The sequence below is a fragment of the Eleginops maclovinus genome, chromosome 22 (assembly GCF_036324505.1).
Source record: "Eleginops maclovinus isolate JMC-PN-2008 ecotype Puerto Natales chromosome 22, JC_Emac_rtc_rv5, whole genome shotgun sequence".
NCBI lineage: Eukaryota > Metazoa > Chordata > Actinopteri > Perciformes > Eleginopidae > Eleginops > Eleginops maclovinus.
Genome location: NC_086370.1, coordinates 9,947,728 through 9,960,687, shown reverse-complemented (window position 1 = coordinate 9,960,687; position 12,960 = coordinate 9,947,728). Strand labels below are relative to the sequence as shown.

The following is a 12,960-nucleotide window of genomic DNA, read 5'->3' as shown; positions in this document are numbered from 1 at the left end:
ATGTCAAGGAGCCATTCTTTTCACTGCAATCTGTAAAACATTTTTTAGATTGCTTGCTATGACGTCAATGTCTTTGCAACTTTGCAGAAGTGATGGCACATGACAAAGCCAAACTTTAGAGTTGTAGGCTATTATAATGTATATTAAGGGGGAGGGGAATAATATTGTGTAGTTCAGGGGATGCAGAATAGAGTTGGAGTTTGACAGACAAAACACAGGGTGTATCAGTGGCATGAAGACAGGGATCATCAATCAACAGACAGCTCTCTTTGGCATAATAAATCACTTCAGTGCCTAAAGGGCATCATCTGTCCCCATCTCCTAACTTCAGACAAAGTATGTAGTGCTAGTACCTCCTACAGATGGGATGAACAACCAACAGTACTGCGTGTTCTGTTTATTTGCATCTTCAACAATCACACACATTCGTATGTCTCCCAGCACTGTAGCACGTAAACACAGGACATCAACACCAGTTGGCCCATCCATTGTCACAGCAGACAAGCATGTGGATGTTTATCCTACACCAGAAAGAAAGATTCAGTAGCACAGAAAATCAAAAATAATCTGCCTCATTTTAAACAGCATGTGAAACTAAATAACAAAATGTACTACAAACCAAATCAGTGCAATTCTGTAGCATATACAGTAAGCAAATACTGATACTGTATGGTCACATTGGGAGGGAGTGCTCAGCAGATCAGAGTTCTTAACAAAGAGAAGTTAAAGTCCATACAGTAAGATAAACAGTTTCTAACACTGAATTAGTCATTGATCTTTTCGCTGTTAACAAAACCAAGGAGCCAGAACAAATAGTAGTAAGTGTTAGCGGAAATGAAACAGTTCAGCCCATGCTGTTAGTTCTGCAATGCAGACAGATTGAACCAAATATTTTTTTTCATTACGCCATGTTTAAGGTAATTTGTTCACTTAAAGTAGAATTCCACTGTGAGGACACAGATCTAAACGAAAGCTTACAGGAGTGAGGGAGATGATTGTAGGTTCAGAGCAACATGCTACAGAGATAGATGCTGTATGAGTCCTGTGTCATTACATCTAGTGCCCCCTAATCTAAAACCCATTGATGCATCTATAAGTGCCCTGTTACTAGATTCAAAGAATCAAAAGCTGCAGATTCAATTCAAACCACTCAGATACAAACGCCTAATGAAATGTTATGTTGGTATTAAGTATCATACAGAGGTTTTTAGATTCTTTATAATGCTGATGGGCCTGACTGAGTCATGATATGAAATGCTCATTGTAGAATATAGAATGTGAAGTATTGCTGCAATATATGTGCATTCTATGCAAGCATAGAAATAATAAACATACTGTAGCATATTCATCATATACGATATCTTTGTGCCCCACATTGGCCACCATCGTGGCATTATATACATTTCAGAATGAACATATATGCATTTATACATGCACGTCTAGTGCAAGATATTTGTAATATTTTAGAACTTTTGTTTATCCACATATTTGGACAATTCAACATCTGGAGACATCTATCTGGTCCTACTCAAGTGGACCGATTACTGAAATGATACCACACGAGACCCTATCACAGGTCTGAAATTAGCATTTTTAGCTCAATACTGACAAAAATAAATACCAGAAAGTGACACTATGCAAGTGATAATTTTCTTTGTCCATAAGTGCACTGAACATCAGTCATTTATATGCATGGGGTTATCAAGCGTAGAAAATAAGCTCAGGAATCTGTCCACCTTGCACGCCAGTGCCATTAGTGCTGTCCGAGGAGCACTGATACTGAAATGTCACTTTCCCACACTGCACCTCTGTCATCCCTTCCTGTCCAAAGTAGCTGAGCTCACTCCCATCCAGAACCACACTGGCAGTGTAGAAGGTGTCAGGCTCGATCTGCACTGGATACTCAAACCACACTGGGAAGGTGTTGCTGGAACCATCAGAGAAGTATTTGCTGAGGTTTTGTCCCAGCAGTACTCCTTGACGTTTCAACTCTATCTTGGCACTGTACTCTGCTGATCCACAGCTCGATCCATACAGTCCAAACCCAGCGATAAAAACTCTTTTATCCACTGCAAACTGTATGCTGTCGCAGCGGCCCCGATAGCGCCACTGATTGCTTCGGTAGGCACATGACTGGAATCTGTGGCAGCGCTGGGGTGTCAGACCTTTTCTAGGCAAGCTGACAAACTGCAACTCAGGCTTCTTGGCCGCTGTGTACCACAGGAAGATGTCATTGGTCTCATTAAGTGTCAACACGCCCGACTGGGCTGCGCCATTGGCAAAGTCATCCAGAGCCATTGTAGGGATACGTATCAGGTACATGGCCTTGCCCAACACCTTACGCCTGTTGTCAGTCGTCGAGGTGAGGTCCCGTCTCTGGCATTCAGCCTCAGCCCAGCTGAGAGCCGCTTCAAACACCACTATCTCTTTAGCATTGAGTGTCTCCCGCTGTAGGATACTCTCGAGGGTCTGGGAGTCGATGTCGCAGAAGCCCTCTGAGCATAATGCCAGTTCGGCTTGGGCATCAATCACCTCCCAGCAGCGCTGTGTCAGCTCTGGCTCCTCGAACAGGCAGCTCTGGGAGAGTAGCACGCAGGCATTCTTTGCGCTCAGGCTGGTCTCCAGGAAGTTGACGCAGGCACGTGCCAGGTGAGGGACAATGTACTTCTTGGCAGCATAAAGAGTGGCCAACACTGTGTCAGCACTCAGGTCAATTTCATCACAGTAAATGTACCTGTAGAAATAGAAATGAGCCTTTCTCAGGTTTATAGACAACATGGTGTCAACACTTATGTTAAAAGGTTAACATTTTATTATAAAAACAGAACTGTTATAAATATTAACGTTATATATACTGTATATATGAAAAAGACAGGTTAATATCTATAAAAAAGGAACACATACTTAATTTGATTTGTTTAACCAGTCTAACCTTGCTTTTTTCTTCCAACATGAAATTATAAGAACAGTAATGTCCATAAAGATCACTATTTGTTCAAAAAGGGAAAATGTATAAAAACAAACAAAAACAGGTCTGGTAAATAAAGTACTGTTGAAGAGTTAAGACAAAGGAGAATCCTTACTTCAGCATTGCCAGAAATGCTGCGGGTTCCACATCTGGAATATGGATTTCATCATCGTTCTCAGCCAGTTCCCCATAAAACATGGCGTGGAACACTGAGCTGCCCACAGCCAAAACATACTGTTGGAAGAAGAAGAGAAAACCTTTTAAAACAGCGAACAGGAATAAGAACATGCTGTATAGTCTATGATTTCACTGGAAATAACATAACGTGTAGTAACATTCAGTGATAGAGAAAGATTATCTGTCCTATATAATTGTCCTAAATCCAATTAGTTCACATGCAGCTCTTACTCTTTACATGAAAACAAAAATCTCTTTGTAGGTATTGAACAATGCTTCAATTCTAATCACTGAAGAGACTGAACCTGTTGAGGATCTCGCATAATGAGCAGAGTTCAGCCAGTGACAATTTTGCCTGAAGACAAGGAGGTACATTTCTAATGAACAAGATTGCCTCTGATTCAAAAACAGGAAATCCTAACAGCACAACTGAACAGAGTGCAGCAAAAGCTCAGTTTGCTGAAATTAATTACTTTTCTGAACCTATGATGAAATCAGATGTAACACAATGCTACTAATAACTCCAGTGATAAACACTGTATTCAATGCATGCATTTTGTTATTGTACTCAAGTACATCCGTGTGTGTGTGTGTGTGTGTGTGTGTGTGTGTGTGTATATATCATAAGTATGCGCTGGTGGGTATGTGGATGGTTTACATTTTCACAAAAGCAAAAAAGCCACACAGAACCAATTTACCTTGCAAAAATGTTTGGGAAAACAATGCATATTTTTACACTGAAATTCATTAGCGCATGACTATATAACTACTGCATATTAGAATATGATTCGTCCCACCTTCTGACCTATTGTATTTTACAAATGTTCACTCTGCTTTTAGCTGCATGAACCATCCCACATCTTGTAAGAAGTATAACTTTGTAAATGAATTCATAATGCACATCGGAGTTCCTGCCAAATGGACACAATAAAGATTGTGGTATTGAGCGTCATTATATTCCACTGGCATAATGCTTCAGCATAAAGTGCAGTCAAGTCATCTTCAATGTCCTTCTTTCCATAACGGCTTTCTTTAAATGCTCGGGAGAAGTGCACTGCAGCTACCAATCATAGATAATACCTTTAGGTCCCATAAAAAGAACAAAAAAGATGACCCATGCAGGGCTCATCTGTCAGGGTAGATGTGGAATGGACAGCCGAGGGAACATCATGGCTGCAAAATTGCTTACCAGATTTAATGTGAATCTTATAATCATATTCCAAATGAGGACATGTAATGATGTGCTTTTAGATGAGCCACATGGTTTAGGCAGTTCTACACTTTAATCATTTATGCGAACATCTTAGAAAAGGCAATGAGGTCAGAGGGAGGAGAAAACAAAGAAGCATGTCGACCTGCATGCTGCAACTGGTGTAAACTGGATGAATTTGGGCCTAATAATAATATATATATATATATATCCATATAACTATAACCATCAATTCCAGAATTCAAAAGCTAATCAAGTAAAGGGGCCGAACAAGTATTTCTAGGGTGTGAGATACAGAGTTGAATGCATCTTTCTTTATTCCTTATCATTGTATTTGTGTGCTGTTAGACGTGTTTGATTAAAAGTTGGGTAATTGCAGAGCTGCCTCTGAAAAGCTGAGCAGAGACAAAGGCGATCCATTCTGCGAGATGACTGCTGAAGAGGATATCCCTTCCTCCTTCCCTCAGCCTCATTTACATAAATAATTGAGGACTGTCTAGAAAAGACACATGGTGCGGAAGTGAGACCTGAGCACAAAGGATTGCAATTCTATTACTGCTGGCAATGGGGAGGATTATTGTTAGGCTGATATGATATGAATAGCGCTGGGCTGATTGCTTGTTTGCTAATTTCCTCACTGCCACCGTGACTTTAAAGGTTGATGAAATTCTTACTCTGTGTCCCGGCAGCCGCTGGGTCCTTCCAGGCTGACCCACCACAAAGTGAACATCTGCCATCAGCTCATTGTTGAACATTACTGAATTTCTTCGAAGGGAAACAAACAAAAACAAAACCAATCATACACATTTTACCATGTACATTTGTTTTAGAAGAGGGGAAGGGGAGAACAGGCACATCTCAACGTTAGATGGGTGAGATTAAAGGAGGATCAATGCACGTAAACATATTAATACATATGTTATGCGATTAATAAGACTAATACAAATTAGTCTTTGGCAAAACTTTAAGTAAAAATAGTAAACTACATATATTTTCTCCTTCTCTTCAAACAAGAGTTGTATGGTTATATAAAGTGTCCCAATTGCTTCAGGGAAGACAGTGCATGGATAAAAAAAAGAGTCTTTTTTACAACACTAACACAAACTTAAACACTTTGTGCATACTGAGAAACTGGCAAACATCCAATTCACTAAATGGAAAATCCCCACTGTGAAAGAATGGCTTTCATATATTATTGAGTACTGGAACATGTCACAGGGGTGGGTAAACAGCCCCATGAATTTCTGGAGAGACAACAAAGCCAGGTCAGAGAGCACACATTTAGCTCTGTACAGCTGGGTTCTCTTACTGATAGGCCAAGGTAAATATTTAGCTTTTAGTACAGAGCCGCATCTGCCTGTAGTGCATATCAAACGCACCCGGTGCCTGTCCACCCTCTGTTATGTCAAAGCGGCAAAGTCTGCAGGAGAGGGTGTAAACAGAGATACCCCCAGCAGATTAAGGGCAGGGCAGAGGGAACACCACCCATAGACACACGCATACACACACAAGCCTCAATATAAAAGACTAATTACCTTACATAAGTGTTTCGGGGTACGTTATATTCAGGAAACTGGTAATCAAATGCATTGGAACATGCAGCTCTTATCTATAAAACTTCATGAATAAGATCCATCTACCATGATTAACTGTTGGAAAAGCTGCCATGGTCCCTGGTTCAGAAAGCGACTCACTGCCTGCACCTACCTTTCTCTTATAGTGGAGTAAAGTCCTTGCCAGTTACAGTTCTGTATGGTGGTGTTGTTGTTGTTGAGGTTCTGCTGCTGGTACTGTTGCACTGTTGTGGTGGACGCCGGCTTTTTGGTGGGAAAAATATCCGCTGCCATCTTCTTCTTCTTCTTGCTTCTCAGAGTGATTATCTCATAACAGACAGGGGGCAGCTTGGAGCTGCTACTGGCATTCCCTTTCTTGGAGCTTTTACTTGACTTGCTTTTCACTGACTCAGGAAGCATTAAGAAGAAAGTCAGACATTTCATGTTCCTTCCCTTGGCATCGACCATGAGTGTGTTCAACTGCTGAGCAGTGGGATAGCATGCAGAGAAGACATTCACCAGGACCAGGCAGGTGTAGGGGGAAACAGAGGGGGACAGCAGAGACCTGAGCTGTACTCAGCAGTGTAGGTATCAGAGTTCCTGTGCGAGCTTTCACCTTTCAGGAACTATAAGAACAACTCTCTTGTTTTCCTCTTTTCTTCACTCCTCTGAATAGGCTGGTGATCCAAAGGCACTTTTACTGTGTGAAGTTTGATCTGCTGACGGAAAAGCTCTTGGGGTTCCCATCCCTGCTTGTCCAGACTGATGAGATCAGCTCTTTAAATCACTTCTTTTTCTCCTCTGCTCCTGTGCCTCTCTTACTCACTGAGGGTTGGCCTGACAGCCCCAGATTTAGTACAGCTGCATTGGTCCTCAGGCAGGCAGCGGTGTTTACTCAATTCCTTTCATTTCCCACTCTTACTCCTTCTGTGCTTCTCTTTTTCTTTCCGTCTGTCTTCGTCTGTGGATGCACCTTTTTTCTATCAGACACTCTTTTTCTCCTCTCTCTCCTCCACAGAGCCTTCTACAGGATGCTGTAGCGGTGGATGCTGTATAGCTCTGCTCAGCCACTCGTTCTGCTGACTACAGAGGTTGAATGGGAGAGCGCAGAGGAGATGGAGAGCCCCCCTCCCCGCCCCTCACAGCACAGCGCACAGCTCTCTCCATAGCTCAGCCAATGGGAGTGCATAGCATTCATGATTGGCTAATGCAGCCTAGTGCAGCACGGACTTGAATATGCAATAGTCAACGTCTCAATTAAAGTGACAGCCATGCACAATAAGAATGATGTATTTATCTCCAGGTTTGCTTCCTGTGTTTGTTTGACCGCAGCAGTCAGTTTGCACTACAGTACTCCATGTTTTCTTTTAAAAGGGCAATGCAAATTTCACGCTCTTTTTAAGGGCAGCATTTGCTTTATTCATGCATCCTTTGACAATCGTTCTTCTTTAATGAGCTTTCATTTTTGTATACAAAAACAGTCAATTTGGCAATACATTGGTCTTACCTGCTTTTATTAGATTTCTGAACAGTTTTGTCAGTGCAAATACTTTAGTTGCAAGTCCTTTTATAATGTATAGACAACACATTGATTTCTTAAACAAGCTTTTGTTGTTCTACTGGAATATGATAATGTAGCATATTGCAGTGTGCTCGTTATCCTGTGACTCTAAATATTTATATTTGAATTAATGTCACGTATTTGCATTTTGAATATGTGCAATAACTGTGAAATACTGTAGCGTAGACGTTCTCTTGGAAAGCTAACTGCTTTTCTTTTCCAACTAAGAATATGTGCTTGTGCTTAAGTTTTCTTGTTAAGTCATCTCTTCAGGAGAGCACATGGGGATATAAATGTAATGCTCTCTTTGCACAATGTATAATGCATACGGTCCCTTTGCTCGTCTTGTCGAGTTGGGCCTGTCCACAGTGGGTATTCTATTTAAAGCGCTCGGATGATTTAGCGTTTTACTGGTGGTGGTTTAAAAGGTTATGCAATCCTGTCATATTTGATGTAAGAATACCCAATATTTAATTGATTTTCTCTTAGAGCACTTTGTTAATTCCACTGTAAACATTTTCTTGCCTTGATAATACTATTGTTCAACGTAGCACTAGTACTACTTTTAATCGTAGTTAGTTTGCACAATATATCTCATAATATATTAAGGGTGAATCAGACCCACAAAAAGAGCAGAACGAGGTGAATACATTGAGAATGTCTTCCTTGAACCACTGTCACAATATAGATTTTTCCATAAACCCTAATTAAGTGTATAAGTGTGTGTGCTGGCTGAGGAGCAGGAGCCCACTAAGCTCCTTTATACAGTACACTACATGTGCAAGAGAACAGAGACATTTGCTATGGTAACATGGAGCCAACATTACAGGGCACCATACTCTCAAATTGCAGGCCACTAGAGATGTTACCTAGGTAACCACATCTACAAGCAACAGCAGGACAGAAATGTTGTATAAAAACAATCATGAAAAAAGTATACTATTGTATAATGCATGTATTGGCTTTAGAAGAAACCTTATAAATAAATGTGTGCTGTGATTTTATTCTACAACATCCATTGTCCTTACAACATTATGGTGTTTAAAAATGTCCTAATGTTGACAGAATACATCGTTTTGTGATTTATCGGACATCCATGTCTCGCAGCATTTATGATAAATGTATAGGGATGTAAGTCTTTATCACCCTGAATGGCTTCCTGCTTTCTTTAATTGCATTTGAACTCCATTCATCAGCAGAAAATGTCATTATGTTATTCACACATTCAGAGCTAGAGGAGTGACGGGGGGTAATGACGGTGTTGTCACAGTGTCAACATCACCTTTGTCTCACACTTTGTCATCGCATAATCACACATTTTACAGAAAGGAAAACATAAGCATGACTGTAGTAGCGCAGTGATCAGCATTGTGGTCTATAAAGGCTGTTAATCCTTGATAATATTGCTCATGTTAACACTGACATAAATGTGCTTAAACACATTTATGTTAACCTTTTGGATATGATGCTGAACTCTAGTATTAAAATGAAAATAATTGTATTTTCTGATGCAATTTTCCGATTTCAGTGGCTGGTAGAACTCCAGCGTCTGTGTATTATCTTCAAAAGGTGCAGCTAAAAAGCAGCGGGAGTCTAGCTGTGCCTTTGTCGATTGCGCCTTGATGACAGTACACTGTGCAAACCTTTATCTTCAAAGTAGTTCCACCAATACACCTTCATCTTTAGGAACTGCAGCCGGTGTAAAAGGCACATGCAAGCTGGTGAAGGTAGAAGTGAGGTGCCTCAATTGTAAGGCGAATACTTGAGTAAAAACAATGAGTCTCTGCTTTACACCGGCACCTGCTTGTTTTCATCATTCTTTACAAGCTAGTAGTTCCCAGAAAGTGTTGTGTCCAAACATATTACTATTTCAAGGTTAAAGCATAATGGCTAATACATAGATCATTTGCAGTATATCATAATTATGTGTATCATAACTGTGTCTCATCAGAATACAACATAGTGGCTTTCAGGCAGTGGATTACTGTATAATGATGTCTGTGCTCACAGTACTGTAACTCATCAATTTGTAATTCAAATAAAAAAATGGAAGTACTGAATAGCAAAGCCCAGTCGGGGAGCACAAGAGGTGCAATCTTGTTGGAATTTACTAGAAGAATCTCAGGACATTTCCTCCAAAGCGATCTGAATACTGAAACTTTTAGTTGTGGCCTGGAAGTGACTGCTTGCTATTCTGAGTTGGAGCACAGAGATGCGGCAGTGAGTGTGTTTCAGTGGAAGAGAGACACCTGCTGCGAGGCTTGGCTGAGCACAGCGGAGGAGAGGGGAGGCTGGGAAATGAACTGTGATTCAGGCCTGGCACACGAAGGCAGGGACAGGATCCAGCAGCTCGTCCAGTGTCCCCCCGCCCCCACCCCCTCACAGCCGCCTGCCCTCTCTCTGCTGCCACCATTAAAGCAGGCGATGGCACCTGACAGGTGGAAGGGGCGAAGCGATGGCGTCTGCCCAGAGAGACTCGCTCAGAACTCCTAAAAAAGAGAACGGTTGGTCAGCAGGGTCTGGGAGAGAGCAGTCGTGCGCAAGGACAGTGTTATGCTTGTCTGTGTGCGCATGTGAGTGTGTGTGTGTGTGTGTGAAGCTTCCATATGAAAGTTGATGTGTGTCGATAACTTTTCCAAGCTCTCTTTCTGACATCGGCCTCTTTCTTTTTTTATTTTCTGCTTGTTAACAAACCCTCACAGTGTAACTTCAGCCAATCGCTTCAGAATTTGAGTAACAAGGAAAACCGGCTACAGCATGAACACGTAATCAGAAAAACCAACAGGAATTTTTAACAGTGCCTTCTCAAACAAATGACCCAACACACTTCACCGACCAGCAGAAGACTATACACGAGACGATCCTTCGCCTCACAATCAATATGTCACAGTCACAAGATATATGGGGTAATTTTATATTCGCGTAGAAAGCGCAGAGAGACTTTAGGAGGGCTACAAGAGCCACCAACTTCTCACAATCACATGTACAACAGCAACCATTGTAACATACATGTAGTATCTACCTATCTATCTGATATATCTAATCTTGCAATTGTGCATGTGTGTGTGCTGCAGAGAGCGTGGACACAGTAATGACAGTGTAGAGCAGACCTTATAACCCCGACCCACAACGTGCTCACAGGCTCACTCCCACACACTTTCTGCTATTGCTCACTCAGCGCCCTCTCTTTCTGCTGTCATGTAAAACTTGATAGACATAACTTCCAGTCTGATTTAATGTTTTGGATGTAGAATTATCTTTGGAAATGTTTAACATATTCTGTTCTGTGGTACATGTCTGAGCGTTGTTCAGCAGCCTCCTTAAAGGTTTTCCAGTTTATTTTGCCTGTTCTCGGTTAATATGTACACAACATCTTTGGTGCTTTACCAATAAAGTACGCAGGCACTGAAAGGTAAAATCCTGGAAAGGGTCTGAGTATGATAATCTAAATCCAGTGGACTGTTTTGTAGATATTACAGTACATAATAAATGTCATGGTAAGCCTTTTCAAAGTGAAAAACACAAAAGTTAAAGTGTGTTCCTCAAGACACTAGCATGGCCGGCTAACTACTTGCAGTAGTAATGCTAATATAGTGTCTCAAAAGCCAATAATCATGTTTTCATCTTACTACACTATTTTGTAGGGTTAAAAGTTGTATTTGTTTGTTCGGTAATTGTCCGGCTGAATCTGATTTGCAGCCCAATTCCCTAGTTTGTGATGTTTAATCTCGATAAAAACAGCCTATCAAATGAGATGGTTAAACAAAACATGTTGTGTTATACAAGAGTGTGTGAGGAGTGATAGTGTGTGTATACCTAAGTATGAATACAGCGAAAGCTTTCTCTATATGGCATTTACTGCTGCTAAAAGTCAGTGTTGAATTTTTATTGGTCCTTTTTCAGTGAGTTCAGGCCCTGTGATGATCAAGATTATTTGTGATTATTACATAACGGTGTCCGGCACAGAACATACAGTTAGTAGGGTCTCTCTTATCCTGTTTAATTCCACTAGCATCCAGATCAATATCTGATTCATAAATTCCTAACACTTTTGGCAGCAGACTTACTCCGGAGTCCGACTGGAAGGATATGCTTCTTCACTAATTTACGAGAGGGATAAAGTACTACTTTATGAGTCCATAACGTTCATTAAAATCACTGACTTGGAATGCACTAAATAACATAGGAAACATCGATCGTCCTCAAACACAAATCCAATGTGGACACAGTTTATAACCGTCGCATGGATCGCTGAGGCAGTACCAAAGCTCTGCAGTGAAAATGCTAGATGAGGAGATGAATATATTGAGTATAATCCACTTTAAGTAAAGCTTATTCAAATGGGCTGCCAGTTCCAGGAAATAATTTCACAGACAGAAATCAAGGTGCAGTCAGTGTTTGTGGAGTGTCCATTTTAGCGATGTTTGACTTTCATTGCAAATATACAGAACAGGGTTTTGCCACTCAAGTGGCAAGGGATCAGCCGCCCCAAGTGGCAGGTGACAAGTTGAGGATTTCAGGTAATTTAGGGTTCTTATAAGCTGCCACTTATCCGTTGTTTTCTCTTGTGATGTGCTTAAAAAATATTAAACTAGAGAAGTGCACTTAGAGTTCAGATATCCATCTGGGATGTCTCCCTCTCTCCTCAAAAACAAAGACGTGTGTAATCTCACTCAAATGTCCCTCCTTAACAGGCAAGATTATATCTTCAGAAACCAAAAAGGATTTAATCATTATTATAAGTTCTCCATAACCACAGATTAAATCACTTTATTCCACTTTTATATCAAAAAAATGGTCAAATCCCCCTTTCTCTCTGTGATTACCAAATAATGGCTTTTAAATCAGAGCAATCCCCCTGTCCTCTGTGGTTACTGTAAAATCATTTGTTCTGCTTACCTTTCTCTTGCTAATACAAACATTAAAACACATAACCTGCTTCTCTGCTCTTACTGTATGCTTACACACACACACACACACACACACACACACACACACACACACACACACACACACACACACACACACACACACACACACACACACACACACACACACACACACACACACACACACACACACACACACACCCTTAGCTTCCCACTGCCACCAATAAGGACCCAAACTGTTTCGGCTTCATTCTCCATCATGTGATGCACATTAACTCACCTGATGCACCACTAAAAATGGTAGATCTTTCGTACGGATCTTTCTATCCAACCAAACTCCAAAGCAGATTATTTCACTGATGACAGCCAAACATCACATAGACGGTGCTTTCAAAATAAAATCAGCTACTTAGCGATCTTAAGGTGCTAAAACCTGCATGTTCTCTTAACTGCTGTACATGGAATGCACAGCACAAAGCTCTATAACTAAAATATGGGAAGCAAGGTGTTGACGAAGCTGTTTCAGTGCTGGCAGGAGGCCCACCGATGCTGGAAAAGCTGACCATATGGTTCGTCCTCTGATGTGATTTACAATAACATGT

General features: G+C 41.0%; 1 protein-coding gene and 1 long non-coding RNA gene across 3 annotated transcripts in view; one reads left to right on the top strand and one right to left on the bottom strand.

Moving 5' to 3' along the window:
* The window catches only part of LOC134858757 (uncharacterized), an 87,235-nt gene that overhangs the window by 52,857 nt on the left and 21,418 nt on the right, over positions 1 to 12,960 (top strand). The window contains exon 4 of one of the 2 annotated variants that reach the window (XR_010164995.1): positions 6,927 to 7,136. The exons of the other annotated variant lie outside the window; for it this stretch is intronic. This is a non-coding gene — a long non-coding RNA (uncharacterized LOC134858757). Of the gene's footprint in view, positions 1 to 6,926; positions 7,137 to 12,960 lie in introns of those variants that run through there. 2 annotated transcript variants of the gene reach the window in all.
* Positions 390 to 6,993, bottom strand: btbd3b (BTB (POZ) domain containing 3b). The gene is made up of 4 exons (XM_063874847.1): positions 6,063 to 6,993; positions 5,030 to 5,120; positions 3,084 to 3,202; positions 390 to 2,734 (listed from the first exon to the last, which is right to left on the bottom strand). The coding sequence occupies exons 1-4, from the start codon at positions 6,374 to 6,376 to the stop codon at positions 1,702 to 1,704; spliced, it is 1,557 nt and encodes a 518-aa protein (XP_063730917.1). The 5' UTR covers positions 6,377 to 6,993; the 3' UTR covers positions 390 to 1,701.